This window comes from Pristiophorus japonicus, chromosome 3 (genome assembly GCF_044704955.1).
Source record: "Pristiophorus japonicus isolate sPriJap1 chromosome 3, sPriJap1.hap1, whole genome shotgun sequence".
NCBI lineage: Eukaryota > Metazoa > Chordata > Chondrichthyes > Pristiophoridae > Pristiophorus > Pristiophorus japonicus.
The window spans coordinates 251,139,088-251,158,999 of record NC_091979.1 but is presented as its reverse complement, the minus strand read 5'-3'; the positions used below and the strand labels follow the sequence as shown (position 1 = coordinate 251,158,999).

General features: G+C 48.9%; 1 protein-coding gene across 2 annotated transcripts in view; it reads right to left on the bottom strand.

The window, feature by feature from the left end:
• The window catches only part of smc3 (structural maintenance of chromosomes 3), a 134,167-nt gene that overhangs the window by 5,214 nt on the left and 109,041 nt on the right, over positions 1-19,912 (bottom strand). For both annotated transcript variants that reach the window (XM_070876534.1, XM_070876535.1), the window contains 5 exons: positions 18,040-18,287; positions 11,048-11,260; positions 8,568-8,738; positions 6,767-6,944; positions 4,237-4,343 (listed from right to left, as the gene is read on the bottom strand). In XM_070876534.1, coding sequence (XP_070732635.1) covers positions 4,237-4,343; positions 6,767-6,944; positions 8,568-8,738; positions 11,048-11,260; positions 18,040-18,287 — 917 coding nt within the window. The remainder of the gene's footprint in view (positions 1-4,236; positions 4,344-6,766; positions 6,945-8,567; positions 8,739-11,047; positions 11,261-18,039; positions 18,288-19,912) is intronic.

Here is a 19,912-nt window from a genome sequence, read left to right as displayed (position 1 = left end):
GGGAAGAGGGAGAGGAGGAAGAGGGAGAGGAGGGAAGAGGGAGAGGAGGGAGGGGGGGAAGAGGGAGAGGAGGGAGGGGGGAAGAGGGAGAGGAGGGAGGGGGGGGGAAGAGGGAGAGGAGGGAGGGGGGGGAAGAGGGAGAGGGGGGGAAGAGGAAGGAGGGGGAGGGAGAGGAGGGAGGGGGGGGAAGAGGGAGAGGGGGGGAAGAGGGAGAGGAGGGAGGGGGGGGGAAGAGGGAGAGGAGGGAGGGGGGAGAGGAGGGAGGGGGGAGAGGAGGGAGGGGGGGAGAGGAGGGAGGGGGGGAGAGGAGGGAGGGGGGGGAAGAGGGAGGAGAGGGGGGGAAGAGGGAGGGGGGGGAAGAGGGAGGGGGGGAAGAGAGGAGGGGGGAAGAGGGAGAGGGGGGAAGAGGGAGGGGGGGGGAAGAGGGAGAGGAGGGGAAGAGGGAGAGGAGGGAAGAGGGAGAGGAGGGAAGAGGGAAGAGGGAGAGGAGGGAAGAGGGAGAGGAGGGAGGGGGGGGAAGAGGGAGAGGAGGGAGGGGGGAAGAGGGAGAAGAGGGAGGGGGGAAGAGGGAGAGGAGGGGAAGAGGGAGAGGAGGGAGGGGGGGAGAGGAGGGAGGGGGGGAAGAGGGAGAGGGGGGGAAGAGGGAGGGGGGGAAGAGAGGAGGGGGGGGAAGAGGGAGAGGGGGGGAAGAGGGAGAGGGGGGGGGAAGAGGGAGAGGAGGAAGAGGGAGGGGGGGAAGAGGGAGAGGAGGGGAAGAGGGAGAGGAGGGAGAGGAGGGAAGAGGGAGAGGAGGGAGGGGGGAAGAGGGAGAGGAGGGAGGGGGAAGAGGGAGAGGAGGGAGGGGGGGGAAGAGGGAGAGGAGGGAGAGGGGGGAAGAGGGAGAGGAGGGAGGGGGGGGAAGAGGGAGAGGAGGAAGAGGGAGAGGAGGAAGGGGGGGGGGAGAGGGAGAGGAGGGGAAGAAGGAGAGGAAGGAGGGGAAGAGGGAGAGGAAGGAGGGGAAGAGGGAGAGGAAGGAGGGGAAGAGGGAGAGGAGGGAGGAGGGAGGGGAGGGAGAGGGAGAGAAGGGAGGGAGGGGAGAGAAGGGAGGGAGGGAGGGGAGAGAAGGGAGGGGGGAGAGAAGGGAGGGAGGGAGGAGAGAAGGGAGGGGAGAAAGGGAGGGAGGGGGAGGAAAGAGAGAAGGAGGCGAGGGGGAAAGGAGAAGGGAGGGGGGGAGAAGGGAGCGAGGGGGGAGAAGGGAGCGAGGCGGGGAGAAGGGAGCGAGGGGGGAGAAGGGAGCGAGGGGGGAGAAGGGAGCGAGGGGGGAGAAGGGAGCGAGGGGGGAGAAGGGAGCGAGGGGGGAGAAGGGAGCGAGGGGGGAGAAGGGAGCGAGGGGGGAGAAGGGAGCGAGGGGGGAGAAGGGAGCGAGGGGGGAGAAGGGAGCGAGGGGGGAGAAGGGAGCGAGGGGGGAGAAGGGAGCGAGGGGGGAGAAGGGAGCGAGGGGGGAGAAGGGAGCGAGGGGGGAGAAGGGAGCGAGGGGGGAGAAGGGAGCGAGGGGGGAGAAGGGAGCGAGGGGGGAGAAGGGAGCGAGGGGGGAGAAGGGAGCGAGGGGGGAGAAGGGAGCGAGGGGGGAGAAGGGAGCGAGGGGGGAGAAGGGAGCGAGGGGGGAGAAGGGAGCGAGGGGGGAGAAGGGAGCGAGGGGGAGAAGGGAGCGAGGGGGGAGAAGGGAGCGAGGGGGGAGAAGGGAGCGAGGGGGGAGAAGGGAGCGAGGGGGGAGAAGGGAGCGAGGGGGGAGAAGGGAGCGAGGGGGGAGAAGGGAGCGAGGGGGGGAGAAGGGAGAAGGAGGAGAAGGGAGGGAGGGGGGAGAAGGGAGCGAGGGGGGAGAAGGGAGCGAGGGGGGGAGAAGGGGGAGCGAGGGGGGAGAAGGGAGCGAGGGGGGAGAAGGGAGCGAGGGGGGAGAAGGGAGCGAGGGGGGAGAAGGGAGCGAGGCGGGGAGAAGGGAGCGAGGGGGGAGAAGGGAGCGAGGCGGGGAGAAGGGAGCGAGGGGGAGAAGGGAGCGAGGGGGGAGAAGGGAGCGAGGGGGGAGAAGGGAGCGAGGGGGGAGAAGGGAGCGAGGGGGAGAAGGGAGCTAGGGGGGAGAAGGGAGCGAGGGGGGAGAAGGGAGCGAGGGGGGAGAAGGGAGCGAGGGGGGAGAAGGGAGCGAGGGGGGAGAAGGGAGCGAGGGGGGAGAAGGGAGCGAGGGGGGAGAAGGGAGCGAGGGGGGAGAAGGGAGCGAGGGGGGAGAAGGGAGCGAGGGGGGAGAAGGGAGCGAGGGGGGAGAAGGGAGCGAGGGGGGAGAAGGGAGCGAGGGGGGAGAAGGGAGCGAGGGGGGAGAAGGGAGCGAGGGGGGAGAAGGGAGCGAGGGGGGAGAAGGGAGCGAGGGGGGAGAAGGGAGCGAGGGGGGAGAAGGGAGCGAGGGGGGAGAAGGGAGCGAGGGGGGAGAAGGGAGCGAGGGGGGAGAAGGGAGCGAGGGGGGAGAAGGGAGCGAGGGGGGAGAAGGGAGCGAGGGGGGAGAAGGGAGCGAGGGGGGAGAAGGGAGCGAGGGGGGAGAAGGGAGCGAGGGGGGAGAAGGGAGCGAGGGGGGAGAAGGGAGCGAGGGGGAGAGGGAGGGAGGGGGGAGAAGGGAGGGAGGGGGGAGAAGGGGAGAGAAGGGAGTGGGGGGAAAGGGGAAGGGTGGGCGGGAGGGAGACAAGAGAGGGAGGGAGGGGAGAGAGGAGAGGAGAGGGAGGCTGAACGGGCCGGGCCCAAGACTTCGGGCGGGGCCCACCCCCAGCACCAGATTTAAAGGTAGGTGGGTCGGGTCGGGTCCGGGGGCGGCAGGAGCCAAGTCGGGTCAGGTCTGGGGGCGGTGGTCGGGTCCGGTCCAGGGTCGGAGGTGGTGGGAGTCTGGTCGAGTCGGGTCCGGGGGGGGGGGGGGGGGGGTGATTGGGTCCAGACCGGGGGGTAGGGGCCGGGGTGGGGGGGAGAGCGGGAGTCGGGTCGGGTCCGGGGGTGGGTGGAGTCGGGTTGGGAGGAAGCAGGAGCTTGGCGAGGGAGGTGTAGCCTGATCCATCAGCTCCAGTGAGGCCATTCGGCCAGGGCTAGGGGCTGCGTGCTTCCTGCCCATCCCACACAGTTTTGGGTGCCTGGAGCTACTGCACATGCGCGCCCACTGTAGTGCGCCTGTGCTGAGGTCCCGGCACTGTTTTCAGCGCAGGGACCTGGCTCCACCCCCCACAGCTCGTGCTGCGCCGCACCCAGCTCCAGAGGACCTGCAGGGAGCCGGAGAATCGGTAAGTTTTTTTTAGGCGCACTTTCTGGCGCGAAAAACGGGCGTCCAGGTCGGGGCTGTGCCGTTCTAGGTGCGGCCCGAAACTTGGGCCCTAAGTTGGGGTAGGTGGAGGAGGAGAAATATTAAAAGCGTCCCTGAAGTGTAGTGCTTTACTCAGTGGCAGGATTGAGTTAGGCACCTACCACAACGTTCCCTCAAAGCTGTGCGGCTGCATTAAAAAGCTCGTGATCGGTCTGTATGGAAGCCCCACAGGCCAGTCACCGGCTTTTCAATGCCAGATTTCACATGCAAAATTTTGAACGGGTTATGCAGCCAGTTAAAGGGATCGGCACCCCCCAAAAAAAATTAGCGAGAACATTGGCACCTACTATTCACTATACAGTAAACTCCTGCTCCTAACTATACTGCTACTCAGCGGATACAAAGCATTGTTGCTTCACATGGAATGGGGTAATGCAAAAGAGTTGGACCATTCTCGGAGAGCTGAACAGGGTTCTAATGCGTCTTCCTGACGGAGATTCATACCCAGTATGGAGGGACCACTGGAGGCAAGATTTCATATTCTCAAATGTAGCTATTCAAGACCACTTCCAACACCCAGTTATATATTGGGACTGGCAGACACCAAGCTATAGCAAAGCTGTGCTGATACCCAGCAAACTTTAGCGAATTGCTAGTGCATGAACCGTCTTGGTTGACTAGTCTTTGGAATGCCTCCTACTTTTAAGACGGTGGCTAACCTCTTCGCCCCTCTCCTATCCTACATGATTCAAAGACACAATTTTGCATGTTGCTACTTTCTGGTGCATAATGCTGGTATGATCCAAAAAGTATTTCCTGCTTCCCATTTAATAGAGATTTTTAAAAAATTGATCAAATAAAACAGCTTTCCCAATAAATCCAGAATGTAAAAATGAATAGGTTATGCCATCCAATTCAGATTAAATTACCTTGTTCCTGAACTTCACGCCATAAAACTTGTCTGCTGATTCAAGTAATTCTGGCCTGAATGTAGTGGTAATGAACTGGGCATGAGAGGAGAGTTCGGAAATCATATCTATTGTACAGAACATCAAAAAAAATTAATAAAGGTGAGAAAAACAAACATGATTATACTTTCTAAAAGCATTTAAGTAACCAGTAAGACTACTACCCATTGTGAAGTAAACCAACCCTTTGTAGAGTGGGCCTGCCATACTGAATCACGGGTACCATTTTTCAGCTGGCTCAAAAGTATTTATTGCCCCTGACATCTGGGCATAGCCACCGACAGACCATAATGGCAGCACGTTTGTTGGATTAGTTTGAACTAGTTTCAGGCGGTGAGTTTGAGAGGTCTGGCTGCCAAACGCCTAATAAGCAAGGCAACCCATCTATCCACTTCATCTGACATTCAGTGAGATTTATGCAGCCGCAAGCGTACATCCAGGAGCGGGCTTTTCTCCCAACAGCTCAACCGTAACAACCGAGACCCATCTGCCGATTCGACAGCAGACTTCTTCAAATTATTTATTTTAACTAGCATTTTTTTGGCCAATTTTTCTCACAACTCCCCCCAAAAAAGGCATGGACTCCTGCCAGGGAAACACAGTTCCAATGGTGTCAGCGATCCTATGATACCTGAACACCCGTCAAGTCGTCACTTTCACATGCAAGCGTCGAGTGAGTATTGGCAGCATATTCAACGAAAGAGTAGATCACAGCTGAGCCTCATCCTGTCCTCTCTTGACATCCAAATATCGATGCGAGAGGTTGTTTCCTCTTGCTGGAGAGTATAGAACTAGGTGTCGTAGTTTCAATATAAAGGGTCGGCCATTTAATACTGAGATGGGGAAAAATGTCTTCACTCAGAGGGTTGGAATTTTCTGCCCCAAAGGGTTGTGGAAGCTGAATCGTTGAATATATTCAAGGCGGAGATAGATAGACTTTTGCATTCTAGGGGAATCAAGGGATATGGGGATCGGGTGGGAAAGTGGAATTGAGGTCAAAGATCAGCCATGATCTTATTGAATGGCGAAGCAGGCTGGAAGTATGGCCTACTCCTACTCCTAACTGTTATGTTCTTATATACACTTTGCAAACTTTTGGGGGGGGGGGGGGGGGGCGGGGAGAAATGGTCAATGGATAATGCCAAGACTTACCAAAGCAATTAGGGCATTTTTCCAAGTTTGCACTCCCTGTGGGGAGCCTAACGTGGTGGGAGAGCGGATCAGAAATGAGGATGCATGCTGTCTATGATTTTCTGACCATTCATTTAAATGGTCAGAAAATCATGAACAGTACATCTGGGTCTCACTCCCAATGGGCAAAGTTCCCTATTAGAGCTGCAGAATTGTGAAACTACCCATTATATGCCAATAATAATTGTTCTTTATCTGCCTCGAGCTTTAAGTGCATCAAAACCAAAAAGAAAACTCTACCAACACTTTTTTTTCACATATATGAAATTTTCCTCTCATACAGTTAGTAACTAACTAATTTTTATTATACTTTTCCTATCCAGAATGTAATTATTTTTTCTCTCTTCAGCGTTGAAATCCAGGTCAAAACTTCACCAGTGTCAATAAAATGAAGTTCGGATTTGAACAATTCTTCCACTACTATCGTTATAGCTACAACAATTTATACTGCACTCCCACACATGTTATATGAAATCATACTTCTGACAATGAAAAATTGAACTCAAATAAACTTTAGGTATTCAGAAGAGTAGTTGCTTAAAGCTTGACTTGATCATCGCATGAAAGAAACAGATCAAACCTTTGGTACAACTGCTGAGTAGAGAAAAGGATCAATACCACAAAACAAGCCCTTTCAGCAATCCAGGCAAGGGATAATGAAAATAAATTAATAATGTTTTGGAGGCTAAATTTTGTTCTTTCCCACAACACCCCATCCAACCTAGAGCGACTTTCACCCTAATGCAAACATATCCGTTACCATACAACAGCATAGCAAATATGAAAAGTTCACTTTTCTATAGTTCCCACCTATGCCACTCCATAACCATGCCAACCGTTTAAGCAAGGTGATCTTATCTACAGCAGTATTTCCTTCCCCATCCCTAGTTCAATCAATTCAGTAGATGCTAGCTTAATTAATAATCTTAAATCGGAGATAGATGGATTTTTGCTTGACAAAGGTATAAAAAGGAGATGGAGCCAAGGCGGGTGGATGAAATTAAGAAACGGATCAGCCATGATCTCACTGAATGGCGAACTAGGCTCGTGAGATAAATGGCCTACTCCTGTTCCAAGATGCTACAAAGTAGAATCTCACCGCCTGCATGCCTTTCCTTTCAGTAGCCTCACCAAAACTTACTTGAGCAATGAGCAAAAGTAATGGGTAGCTCCTCAAAAATCTAACATAAACTTACAGTTGGGAGTTAAATATTTCTATCATTGCATGCACACACTCAATATATATATTAAGCATTCTCATCTTTGAAATCACAAAACATTTTTCTTTGAAAAAGTTTACCTGAAACAGCTTTTCTGTGTTGAGCATCCAGGGCCTGGTCAATTTCATCAAAGAGGTAAAAGGGAGCTGGGTCACATTTCTGAATTGCAAAGATTAAAGCGAGTGCCACTAGGGATTTCTGACCCCCAGAAAGCTGCTGCATTTCTCTCATTTCTCCTTGTTTCCCTGTAAAAGACACCTGCCAACAAAGTAAAGGGAATTAAGATACAGCGCAGCAAACACTTGTAATAGGATTGAAAAATCGATCAAGCATGCAGATATACAAAACATTTACAAACAGTATATTTTGGACAGCCTAATCCTAAATTTTGGGAAATTTAAATAAATGAATGAGTAAATCAGAAGGTGCACTCATTTAATGTTCAACTTAGCACTGTATGGGCCCAAGTTTCCACAGGATAAAAAACGAGCGCTCCTACGAGCTGGGCGCCCGTTTTCGTGCCTAAAACGGCGCCAGAAAAAAAACGCACTATTCTCGAGCGCTTTGCAGCTCCTTGTCTGTTTAGCGCGGCGCCCAGGGGGGGCGGAGCCTACACTCGCGCCGATTTTGTAAGTGGGAGGGGGCGGGTACTATTTAAATTAGTTTTTTTCCTGCCGGCAACGCTGCGCGTGCGCGTTGGAGCGTTCGCGCATGCTCAGTGTGAAAAAAACATTGGCACTCGGCCATTTTTGTAGTTCTTTGTAGCTGTTTAATTTTTGAACATTTTTTAATAAAACCACATTGCCATCAGCACAGAGGCTTCCCTTCTCACTGTCTCCTTCCCCTCCCTCCCCTCCACGGCAACAAGCCGCTGTCTCCTTCCCCTCCCTCCCCTGCGCGGCAACAAACGGCGGTTTCCTTCGAACGATGGCTGAAGCACTTTCACACAGGTAGGAAGATGGTTTATTTAATCTTTTCTTTGCTTATAAATGTTTATTCAGGTTGGATTTATTTGTATAATATTTGTAGAAGTATAAATAAGGATTGATTGTAGAATTTAATGACTTCCCTTCCCCCACCACCTCGTTCTGGACGCCTAATTTGTAACCTGCGTCTGATTTTTTAATGTGTAGAACAAGTTTTTTCACTTCTACAAAAATCTTCACTTGCTCCATTCTACTTTAGTTTGGAGTACGTTTTCACTTTGGAAACTTTGAAATCAGGCGTCAATGGCCGGACACGCCCCCTTTTGAAGAAAAAATTCTGTTCTAAAGTAGAACTGTTTTACCTCACTAGAACTGCAGAAAAAAAAATGTGGAGAATTGCGATTTCTAAGATAGTCCGTTCTCCACCAGTTGCTCCTAAAAATCAGGCGCAAATCATGTGGAAACTTGGGCCCTATGTGTTGAAGGATTGAAAATTTTTGAGACAACCCCAGAGGCCATCAGCAAAATATATTCTGATGAAGTGGAATTTGGAAAAATTAACCAAATATTAAATGCTCAGTATGAGCATCCCAGAAGGTGACGCATTCTAATAAAGTCTAGAACCTAGCTTTTAACAATCAGATTGTGGATATTTTCATTACGATCACAAGTGAGCCTCTGAAACAGGCCAATCTAATCATGGACTTATAGCAAAGCTGATTAGATCAGATTTCTGACATGCTTTTGTGAATATCTCCAATATGGTTTATTTCAAATCTGTAAAACTATTTTACCAGTTTATCTGTGACCACAGTAAAGGGAAACAATTTACAGATATACCTAATCCACAATAGATTATTCAACTTTAAAAACTGTGCAGGACTTCACTAAAAATAAACACAATTGCGAGCATAGAAGGGATTGAACTGCACACGCAATAGAGCCAATGACTTACCCGAATCCCAACTCCCGTGAACTGGTCAACAGATGGGACACTGCTCTGGGATGCGCTCCCTTCACCCTCATCCTGTGACTGGCTTCCTTCCACATCACCTTTCTTCATAACCAATGATGCTTTTCCACCTGGCACCAACTTCGTGAATACCTCACTGAAATTCTTAGACACCTTGTCACAGCAACATCATGATTCAGCATTTGAGAATATTTCATGGGGGGGGGGGGGGAAATGATGCAAATCAAACATCTTGCTTTTTCGGACTTATGGATAGACAAAGTAAATGCATTAAGAATTGCAGTATACGGTACCACCAAGTTCCTCCTAGTGACCTGGAAAAACTTGGGGTACTAGATCAAGTGCAATTAAATTTGGGGAAATGTCTTAAGTCTTGAAATGTAAAAGGTTTGCAGCACTAACAAATGATTGCAGCGCGGATGATCTGCAGCTGGAACTAACAACAGATCAAAGCTGGATAGGACTAAACCACATGTTCTACCTTGGGGCAAACAGAAGGTGAGAGCATTAGGAAAGAACGAGCTTTTGTAAGCACATTCAAAATTATTTACAGCAGAGGATAAGCGCACTGTGGTGAGACTTCTCTGTTGCTCATCATCTTATAGACAATGCTATCATTCATTTACATGCAGTATGTTTTCTACAAGATCAGCTTTGTGAAGCGTCTGCCATATTGCACACAGGCCTCACTGTACTTAGTCCCAAACTTGTGACCCTGCTTCTAATTCCAAAACACTGCCATTACAGTAATCTGATTTACAGAAATAGATTGAACTAAAATAATGAATCTCAAAACATCTAGCTTTGTATTTAAATGAAGGGCAGTGAAAATAAGTGTCCACCTGACTATAAAGGTTAGAAATTGACATTATCTGAATCCCTGAACAATACTTTGATAACTAATTTTCTTGTCACTTAGCCATATTGAAAGTTTGTTCCTTTTTTTAATTAGAAGGGGCATTCAAGCTTATAGCCCAAGGCTACTTTGTAAAGATTTTGGTCATCTACAGAGCAGCAAATGAAGAGCATTCAAACAATTAGCTAATAAACCTACTGATTTAAAAAAAACATACATTCCCAGACCCCATCCCCAGAGGAAGTGGAATCATTCAGGTAGATTCCTTGGACATCAGGTGCTCACTCAGTATCTTGCCTAAGTGGCCATTATTCATGATTGAGCCTCGACAATAAGTGTGGGTAGGCTATTCAAGCATGGAGCAAATACAACCGAGGCCAATCCTGTTCTCATCTAATCTTTTTCAGTCATTCTCATGTGGACATCACTGCAAGACCTGTATTTATTGCCCTGAAAAGATTGTGGTGGGCTGCCATCTTGATTATTTGTAGCAGTTTGATGCAACTGAGTAGCTCACTCGACCACTTCAGAAGGCAGTTAGAGGGTCAACCACGTTAAAGTGGTAGAGTTACATATAGGTCAAACCGGGTAAGGGCAGCAGATTACCTTCACTAAAGGACATTAGTGAACCAATTGGGTTTTTATGACAATCAGACAGCTTCATAGCCACTTTTACTTTCCAAAATTTTCTTACCAAAATTTAAAAAACTGAATTCAAATTCTGAAACTGCTATGGTAGGAATTTAAACTACATTTTCTGGATTATTAGTGCAGACCTTTGTTTTATTAGTCCAGTAACATAACCACTACACTACCATGCTACACATTCAGTGGACTATATTGGACAGCACCAGAAGGAATTCTGACCAATTTTCCCCTTCCTAACTCAGCACATTAAAGCCAATGACAGCACGTCAAACACTTCAGCTGAGACCAGCTGGCTGCAGAGAGAAGAGATCAAACCGAGGATCTCATTGACCAAACTCACCAAGACATTGAGCAGCTCGGTACTTTTAAAATAAATTACATTTACAGGGCTACTCCTTGAAGCTTTATACTCATCCTTTTCATTCTGCAAACAATGGAGCAAATGCACAATTGAGACCCTGTCAAGGTGCAGCTGTTTCCCTCATTGGCAATTTTAGGGTCAGTCTGTTTCAAATTATCTTTTTGTTTTAAACTTCACTTATTTTCCATTTATGTTTTCTTCAATTATTTTCTATTTTTTTGATGAAGAGTGAGGGCAACACAATAAGGAGGGGTGGACTGTCTTCAAGAGTATCTCTTAGAACAGGGATTAGACCTGAAAACTGTTGTTATTTTAGCCAGATTAAACTGTAGCATTCTCCACAAACCCTCGACATGAGCTCCTTGTGCAAAGACCATTTACCATTTATTGTTTAAGATTATTTTGATTGGCTACTGAAGATCAAACTATTGAGGTATATAATATATATATATTTATATATATTAGCAACTTTAGCAACTACAGTCATCACAGTGGGTTACTTTTCCCATAATTCTAAACTCTGCAGGACATCAAAAAAAATCTTACTTTCAAGTGATCAAAAGTTGTGTAATCAGTTAATTTTACACTGCATTTTACCTGTTTGAAGGTAAGCTGTATGGCTTCGTATTTTCTCAACTCCAGGACATTCATAAGCTCCATGATGGACTTGTGGCCACGGTCAAGCTCCTCCTGCCGTTTCATAAGTTTCTCCTTCTGCTCAGAGAAATTCACAAACTGGTCCAGGGCCTTCTTGTTGACGTGGCTGTACTTCTTCAACTCCTGATTACACTGTTCCAACTTCCGGAACAGCTGTAAAAGGTGGGAAGCAAACAGAAAACACAAATAAACGGTAGAAGTACACTTAGAAACGGCAGACAGCAAAAGTAGTCAAATTGTTTCGAGACAAACTATGGATTACAAGCTGCTGTTAAACTGAAAGCCTGCAATCTCAGTCAAACTCAAATCACGGATAAACACAACAATGGGTACGTTACTATTTTTAAAATCGCAAGAAAATTGTAATGGATTTAATTATTTTCAAAAATGTTTCAGAATGAGAGGTAAACTGTGCTGCACAGCAGCTTTAAACAGTATGAGCATTTCAACATAATGAGTCCTGTTAAATATTTCACATGGGTGCGGTTCAGACCCGAGCACGGATACTGAAAGAAATTCTAACTATCCACAGACAACTTTTTGGATATTCAAAATGCGGAGAGAAAAATCAGAAGTACACCATTTGCATGCTATAAGATTAAGCAAAAAAAAAATTCTAAACAGGATGTCTGGAGAAAGATTTTGACGGAATTATGTCTAGGAGTATTTCATAATGAGATAAAATGTATGCAAAATGGCCCATGGAACATTAACTGAAAATTATCATGCAAATCTTTATACAGCAAATTAAAAATATTGTGTGTGCAATATGCCAAACAATTTACTGTTATATTCAGGTTTGAGAAAGCAGGGTTATCTCAGTTACATTTCAAAATTATGCATCAAGTTACTATAGGTCACACATGTGCAATACACTGAACATATCACAGCTATGCACATTTTATGCCATCTAAACAAAGCCAAGATATTTCCCAACTAGCTTAGCATAGTTTTTAAGTGAAGTGGCTGTAAAACAGAAGTGCATTGTAGCTATTGGATTTAATAAACACACCATGCTCAGTGGCTTGAAAATGTTGCTTAAATGAAAAGAACACACACTTTTAAAAACAAGTTCTGATTTAAAAAAAACATCAGATTTCTACCTAAAGAAGTCATGGAATACCCACCAGGTCCTCCTGAAATTGCAAAGACCACCAGAAAATAAAAATTGAGTTTGTAATTTCACAATTTAAGCACAGTGCATCGTAAATTGTCATTGCCATCAGTGTGATCACAGTTTTGACTGTTCATTATCTTTTCAGTGCCTCTGAATATTTGCTACTTTCAATAGGATGGATAAACAATCAGAGTTACAGCCATCAGAATAAGCCGACATGCCTCCAAGAGATCCCTTTAGTCTAAATCATCTCAGTGCATCAGCTTCACTGTTGGATTTAAAAGTCTTCATGGAAGATTGCTAAAAATACTAACAATTGCAAAAGAAATATTCAAAAAATATTGAAATACCAGAACCTAATGTAAAGCTAAGTTCTTACTCCCTCGATTCACACCCTTTCCTTCCTTTATCTGTTGTTCAAGCTGGCAATGCTGATGGCATCATTAGGAAAACTAGCCAAGTGTTGTTTGAGAGTAAATATATGAGGGAACTAAATTAGCATCAGTAAAGATGCAGTCATTATTTCAGCAATAAGGTCATTTCAATTAGACGTTAATTCAGTTCCCTCACTGCCTGTTCAGCAACTTCTCCAAACTTGCTTCTCGCAATGAAGTCATCTGCCTACACTGTAAAAACAAATTAAGATAGTGCAGGAAAAATAAAACGCAACGATCTACATATGTTACTTTGCTTCAGGGAGTGAGAGATTGGGGTGGGGGGGGGGGGGGGGAAGAAGGGAAGTTTACAAGCATTAAACACTTCACTTTTACAAATAAAGAGCCATCATCAATAATAAATGATAAATAAATCAATAAATCAACCAATAAAACAATCCAAAAAAAATTAAAAGATTTAAAAAATAATAAAAAATCAATCAATAAATAAAAAATTAAAAGTTTTTACTCATCTGCTGCAGCACTGGGAACCCGCCAACAGCCTGCTGGGACGGGGCCCCCCCAGGAGATGCTGGTCGGGTGGGCCCCTTCGCTGATGAGGACTTCGAGCAGGCCCCGCCGCCACCGAGGACTGGCGGAGCCTGCCCCCAGGAGATGCCGAGTGGGCCGCTGCGGAGGAGCTAAGGGCAGTCAGGCCACTCGGCCCGGGATAGGGGCGACATCCCTTCAGCCAGGGATAGGGTCGAATCCCGGAGACAGGACGCGCTGGGAGGGCCAGGAGCTACTGCACGCGCAGCCTCCACTGCGCATGCACACAGCTGCTGGCACTGTTTTTGGCGCAGGGCTGTAGCTCTGCCCCCAGCAGCTCCTGCTGCACAGCGCCGAGCTGGAAACGGGCCTACAGATATCGGAGATTCGCAAGGTAAGTATTCGGTGCAATTTCTGTTCTACAAATTAGGCGGGCCTCTCCGATGTGCAGGGGTCCAAAACTTGAGCCCAATGTGTGGAGCATAAACACAGACATGGATTGGTTGGGCCGAATGGCCTGTTCTGTGCCGTATATCCTATGTAAAAAGATGTTTACATTTGTGGGGGAAACCAGAAGTAGGGGCCATATCTCAAAGATAGTCACTAGTAATTTCAATAGGTAATTTAGGAGAAACTTCTTTGCCCGTAATTGAGGTGACTAGCATAGGTGCATTTAAGGGGCAGCTAGATAAACATGAGGGAGAAAGGAATAGAAGAGTATGTTGATGGGGTTTGATGAAGAAGGATGGGAGCAGACTCAAATGGAGCATAAACAACGGCATGGACCTGTCGGGCCGAATGGCCCGTTTCTGTGCTGTAATACTAAGGGCCCAAGTTTCCACATGATTTGCGCCTGATTTTTAGGAGCAACTGGTGGAGAACGGACTATCTTAGAAATCGCAATTCTCCACATTTTTTTTTCTGCAGTTCTAGTCAGGTAGAACAGTTCTACTTTGGAACAGAATTTTTTCTTCAAAAGGGGGCGTGTCCGGCCACTGACACCTGATTTCAAAGTTTCCACAGTGAAAACGTACTCCAAACTAAAGTAGAATGGAGCAAGTGAAGATTTTTGTAGAACTGAAAAAACCTGTTCTACACATTAAAAAATCAGGCGCAGGTTACAAATTAGGCGTCCAGAACAAGGTGGGGGGGGGGGGGGGGGAGAAGGGAAGTCATTAAATTCTACAATCAATCCTTATTTATACTTCTACAAATATTATACAAATAAATCCAACCTGAATAAACATTTATAAGCAAAGAAAAGATTAAATAAACCATCTTCCTACCTGTGTGAAAGTGCTTCAGCCAGGGAGAATTCTGCAGCCGTTTGTTGCCGCTGAGCGGGAGGGTGGGGGGAGAGGAGAGAAAGCCGTTCGTTGCTGCTGAGCGGGAGGGGGGGGGGGGACGGAAGAAAGCTGTTCGTTGCTGCTGAGCGGGAGGGGGGGGGGGGGGGGGAGGAGAAGGAGACTGCCGTTCTTTGCCGCTGTGCGGGAGGGGGGAGCCGTTTGTTGCCGCTGAGCGGGGGAGGGGAAAGCCGTCCGTTGCCGCTGAGCGGGAGGAGGGGGGAGGAGGAGACAGTCGTTCGTTGCCACTGAGCGGGGGGGGGGGGGGGGGGGGGGGGGGAGCCGTTCGTTGCCGCTGAGCGGGGGAAGGGAAAGCCGTTCGTTGCCGCTGAGCGGGAGGAGGGGGGAGGAGGAGACAGTCGTTCGTTGCCACTGAGCGGGGCGGGGGGGAGGGGAGAGAGAGGAGGAGGAAACGGCCGTTCGTTGCCGCTGAGCGGGAGGGGGGGGGGGAGGGAGGAGGAGACATCCGTTCGTTGCTGCTGTGCGGGAGGGAGGGGAGAAAGCCGTTTGTTGCCGCTGAGCGGGAAGGAGGAGGAGGAGGAGGAAGAGACATCCGTTCGTTGCTGCTGTGCGGGAGGGGGGGGGGGGGGGGGGAAGAGACAGCCGTTCGTTGCCGCTGAGCGAGAGGAGGAGGAGGAGACAGCCGTTCGTTGCCGCTGTGCGGGAGGGGTGGGAGAGACAACCGTTCGTTGCCGCTGAGCGGGAGGGGAGGGAGGAGAAAGCCGATCGTTGCTGCTGAGCGGGAGGGGGGTGGAGGAGAAGGAGACAGCCGTTCGTTGCCGCTGTGCGGGAGGGGGGGGGGGAGGAGAGGAGGAGGAGACGGCCGTTCGTTGCCACTGAGCGGGAGGGGGAGGGGGGGGAGGGAGGAGGAGACATCCGTTCGTTGCTGCTGTGCGGGAGGGAGGGGAGAAAGCCGTTTGTTGCCGCTGAGCGGGAAGGGGGGGGAGGAGGAGGAGGAGGAGGAGACATCCGTTCGTTGCTGCTGTGCGGGAGGGGGGGGGGGAGGAAGAGACAGCCGTTCGTTGCCGCTGAGCGGGGGGAGGAGGAGGAGACATCCGTTCGTTGCTGCTGTGCGGGGGGGGGAGGAAGAGACAGCCGTTCGTTGCCGCTGAGTGGGAGGAGGAGGAGGAGACAGCCGTTCGTTGCCGCTGTGCGGGGGAGGGGGAGAAAGCCGTTTGTTGCCGCTGAGCGGGGGGGGGGGGGGGGGGGGGAGGGAGGAGGAGACGGCCGTTCGTTGCTGCTGAGCGGGGGGGGGGGGGGGGAGACGGCCGTTCGTTGCTGCTGAGCGGGAGGGGGGGGGAAGGAAGAGACAGCCATTCGTTGCCGCTGTGCGGGGGAGGGGGAGAAAGCCGTTTGTTGCCGCTGAGCGGGGGGGGGGGGGGGGGAGGGAGGAGGAGACGGCCGTTCGTTGCTGCTGAGCGGGAGGAGGGGGGGGAGAAGAGGAGACAGCCGTTCGTTGCCGCTGAGCGGGGGGGGGGGGGGAGACGGCCGTTCGTTGCTGCTGAGCGGGAGGGGGGGGGAAGGAAGAGACAGCCATTCGTTGCCGCTGAGCGGGAGGGAGGGGAGAAAGCCGTTCGTTGCCGCTGAGCGGGAGGGGGGAAGAGGAGGAGACATCCGTTTGTTGCTGCTGTGCGGGGGGGGGGGGGGGGGGGAGGAAGAGACAGCCGTTCGTTGCCGCTGAGCAGGAGGGGGGAGGAGGAGGAGACATCCGTTTGTTGCTGCTGTGCGGGAGGGGGGGGGGGGAAGGAAGAGACAGCCGTTCGTTGCCGCTGAGCAGGAGGGGGGAGGAGGAGGAGACATCCGTTTGTTGCTGCTGTGCGGGAGGGGGGGGGGGGAAGGAAGAGACAGCCGTTCGTTGCCGCTGAGCGGGAGGGGGGAGGAGGGAGGAGGAGGAGGAGCCATACGTTCGTTGCTGCTGTGCGGGAGGGGGGGGGAAGGAAGAGACGGCCGTTCGTTGCCGCTGGGCGGGAAGGAGGGGAGAAAGCCGTTCGTTGCCGCTGAGCGGGAGGGGGGAGGAGGAGGAGCCATACGTTCGTTGCTGCTGTGTGGGAGGGGGGGGGGGAAGGAAGAGACGGCCGTTCGTTGCCGCTGGGCGGGAGGGGGAGGAAGGAGGAGACATCCGTTCGTTGCTGCTGTGTGGGAGGGGGGGGGGGAGGAAGAGACAGCCGTTCGTTGCCGCTGAGCGGGAAGGAGGGGAGAAAGCCGTTCGTTGCCGCTGAGCGGGAGGGGGGGAGGAGGAGGAGACATCCGTTCGTTGCTGCTGTGCGGGAGGGGGGGGGGGGGAGGAAGAGACAGCCGTTCGTTGCTGCTGTGCGGGAGGGGGGGGGGGGGGAGGAAGAGACAGCCGTTCGTTCCGGGGGGGGGGGGGGGGGGGGGGGGGGAGAGAGAGACAGTGAAAAGGTTGCAAGAAGCCTCAGTGCTGATGGCAATGTGCTTTTATTTAAAAAAAATTTCAAAAATTAAACATCTACAAAGAACTACAAAAATGGTCGAGTGCCAATGTTATTTTCACACTGCGCGTGCGCGAACGCTCCAACGCGCATGCGCAGCATTGCCGGCAGGAAAAAAACTAATTTAAATCGTACCCGCCCCCTCCCACTTACAAAATCGGCGCGAGTGTAGGCTCCGCCCCCCTGGGCGCTGCGCCAGGCAGACAAGGAAATGCAAAGCGCTGCAGAATCGCGATTTTTTTTTTAGGTGACGTTTTAGGCGCGAGAAACGGGCGCCCAGCTCGGAGGGGCACCCGTTTTTTTTTGTGTGGAAACTTGGGCCCTATATAACTAGCCACAGTCTCAGTCAGCCTGCAGAGGATGCTCACAACCTTCTACCTAGCTTAAATAAGTGAATGGCTCCCTTTCTTCAAAGTTCCAATTTGGTGAATTGGTTGCCTCAGAATATTATAGGACGCGTATGGTCACTAATTAATTATATGCATTTTGTTTGCCTAACCTTTACCCATTCACCAGCTGAATGGGGTTCCATTACGTAACATTAACATTACAGCAGTTGATGTTGAATACAACAGAACTCTCAACAGTGTTTACAGTGCTGCATAAGCCTATACACAGACTTATTTTCACCAATGAAGAATTAGGGAACACAAAAGCAAAATACTGCGGATGCTGGAATCTGAAATAAAAACAGAAAATGCTGGAAATCTCAGCAGGTCAGGCAGCATCTGTGGAGAGAAAAACAGAGTTAACATTTCGGGTCAACGACCCTTCATCAGAACTCTGAGTTAGGATTAGGGAACAACTTTGATTAAATTCAGCAACTTCCCTAATTCCACAGAAATTCATTCAATCCCACCCATAGTTCCACACCAAAGCACAAGGAAAGGGTACAACAAAATGAAAACATGCAGCAAAATGGAAAAGGTGTAATTTTCTTTATATCTTTAAAGACTGATGCAACTATATTTTCACATTTTCTTTGATGCAATTTAAAAATCTCAAGACGTACAATAAAAAAAAATCAATGCTCGAGCCAGCTGTGATTTTGTTCCTTTCCTCTTTCTTTTAAAGATGCTCAAATTTCTATATACATTACCTGTTTGAGACTCAATGTTTGGTATTTTTCAAAAGCCTCCTGTGGCAACGAGCCCAATTCTCTGATTTTTTTCATGCATTCCTCTTTCTTCTTGAGTAGCATGCCCTGCCGGTTGGTCATCTTCTCGAGCTCCTTGGTGTCATGGTTAATGGCATCCATATGATCTTTCTCCATGTTTTTCCAGCGGTCCATGCTTTTCTGCCGATCTTTGGTTTCTCCTTCTATTTTGTCTATCAAGCTGTCCAGTTCTGTAACATATATCTGTTATTTTAGCATGGGAAATTTTTTTGGAAGGCAAAATAGAGAGGAAAGGCAACTAGACACTGCTTATCTTTCAAATGTTCAATTATCTCTGGTACAATCACCCTAACATAATGTCTGTGTGAATATTCATAATGAAATTACCAACTGTTAAAGGTCAACATCTAAGAACTACTCTTGTATTTAGGTAATGAAAAATCATGGACTGTGCCTCACAGAGTAATAACACCAGCTGCTGCAGTCACAATGCTTAATGTATATCTGTGCACTCACAAGTTCATTCAATTGCACTGAAGGAAAATTGATCCATGGCTTGTGCCAGGTTAGATGACCTGAGATGTGGGTAGCTAATGGGAGCTGCAACTGCTGTCAGCTGCCTGGAATACAATTCCTACTCCTCATTTATATAATTGACCTCTGCTGGAAAAGCATGCTGTATGGAAGTCAGGTGAGAACAGATTTGCATTTGTTGTGATGCCCTGATGGTCAAGTAACCAGTCAACATTCACTATCTGGGATCAACACCAAGAATGGTTGCTTGGATGAGGTGACCTAGGATGGTCAGCACCCATGTCCTTGAATCTCAGCAGAAGCCAACACCTTCAGACGATGAAAACAATTGGAGGAGAAAAACTATTTACTCCAACTTCAGCTGCTGCAGTTAGACCAAGGCTCATTTTAAGCGTTTGCAAAACCCCCTAAAAAAAACAAAATCAGCTTCTCAACATACGCCATAATCTGTCATTTAAAAAAAAAAGAGGACTGGTCTTTGAATGGACAGCAATAATTCAGTAGTTCTCAGCCAAGCTGACCTTTTGTAATGACTTGGAAATTCCTGCTTTTGCCATTTTGACAAACCATCAGTAACGATTAGAAAACCTGATATAGCAAAATGTGCGTTTGTTCCAAGCAAAATTATGAATATATAATATATATATACATTAGTAAACTCTTTACGGAGCCAATCAGTATTCTATTAGAAACAAATAATTTGCCAGTTGTGATTGAACTGTGCAAATCCCTATTATATGCAACATCATTAAGCCACAACTTAAAGATTTTACAAGCAACTTTACAGTTACTGATGAGGATACAATAGAGTGATGGATCATAATTCTTTTAAACTATGTATACCATTGACTTTACACGTACTTGTGCACTTTATCAAATATCTACAGAAGACACATTATAAAGTAATAATGGTCAATTCCTTGAATGGTTATTGATTTAGGTGATGCCAGAAAGCACTCCTTCACAAAAATTCTACAGCAAATCTGGAATTCTTGCCCCCAAAAAGCTGTTGAGGCCAGGTCAATTGAAAATGTCAAAACTGAGATTGATAGATTTTTGTTAAACAAGGTTATTGAGGGATATTGAACCAATGACCAGCAGATGGAGTTAAGATACAGATCAGCCATGATATAATTGGATGGTGGAATCGGCTCAAGGGGCTGAATGGCCTACTCTTGTTTCTTGGGATGTGGGCAACAATGACAGTAGTTATTGCCCACCCAATCACACAGTGCAATATTGGAGTCACGTGTAGGCCAGACGGAGTAGGGGTGCCAAGCAACGTTCCCTCTAAGCTCTCTGCCAGTCCCACAGGTTTTTT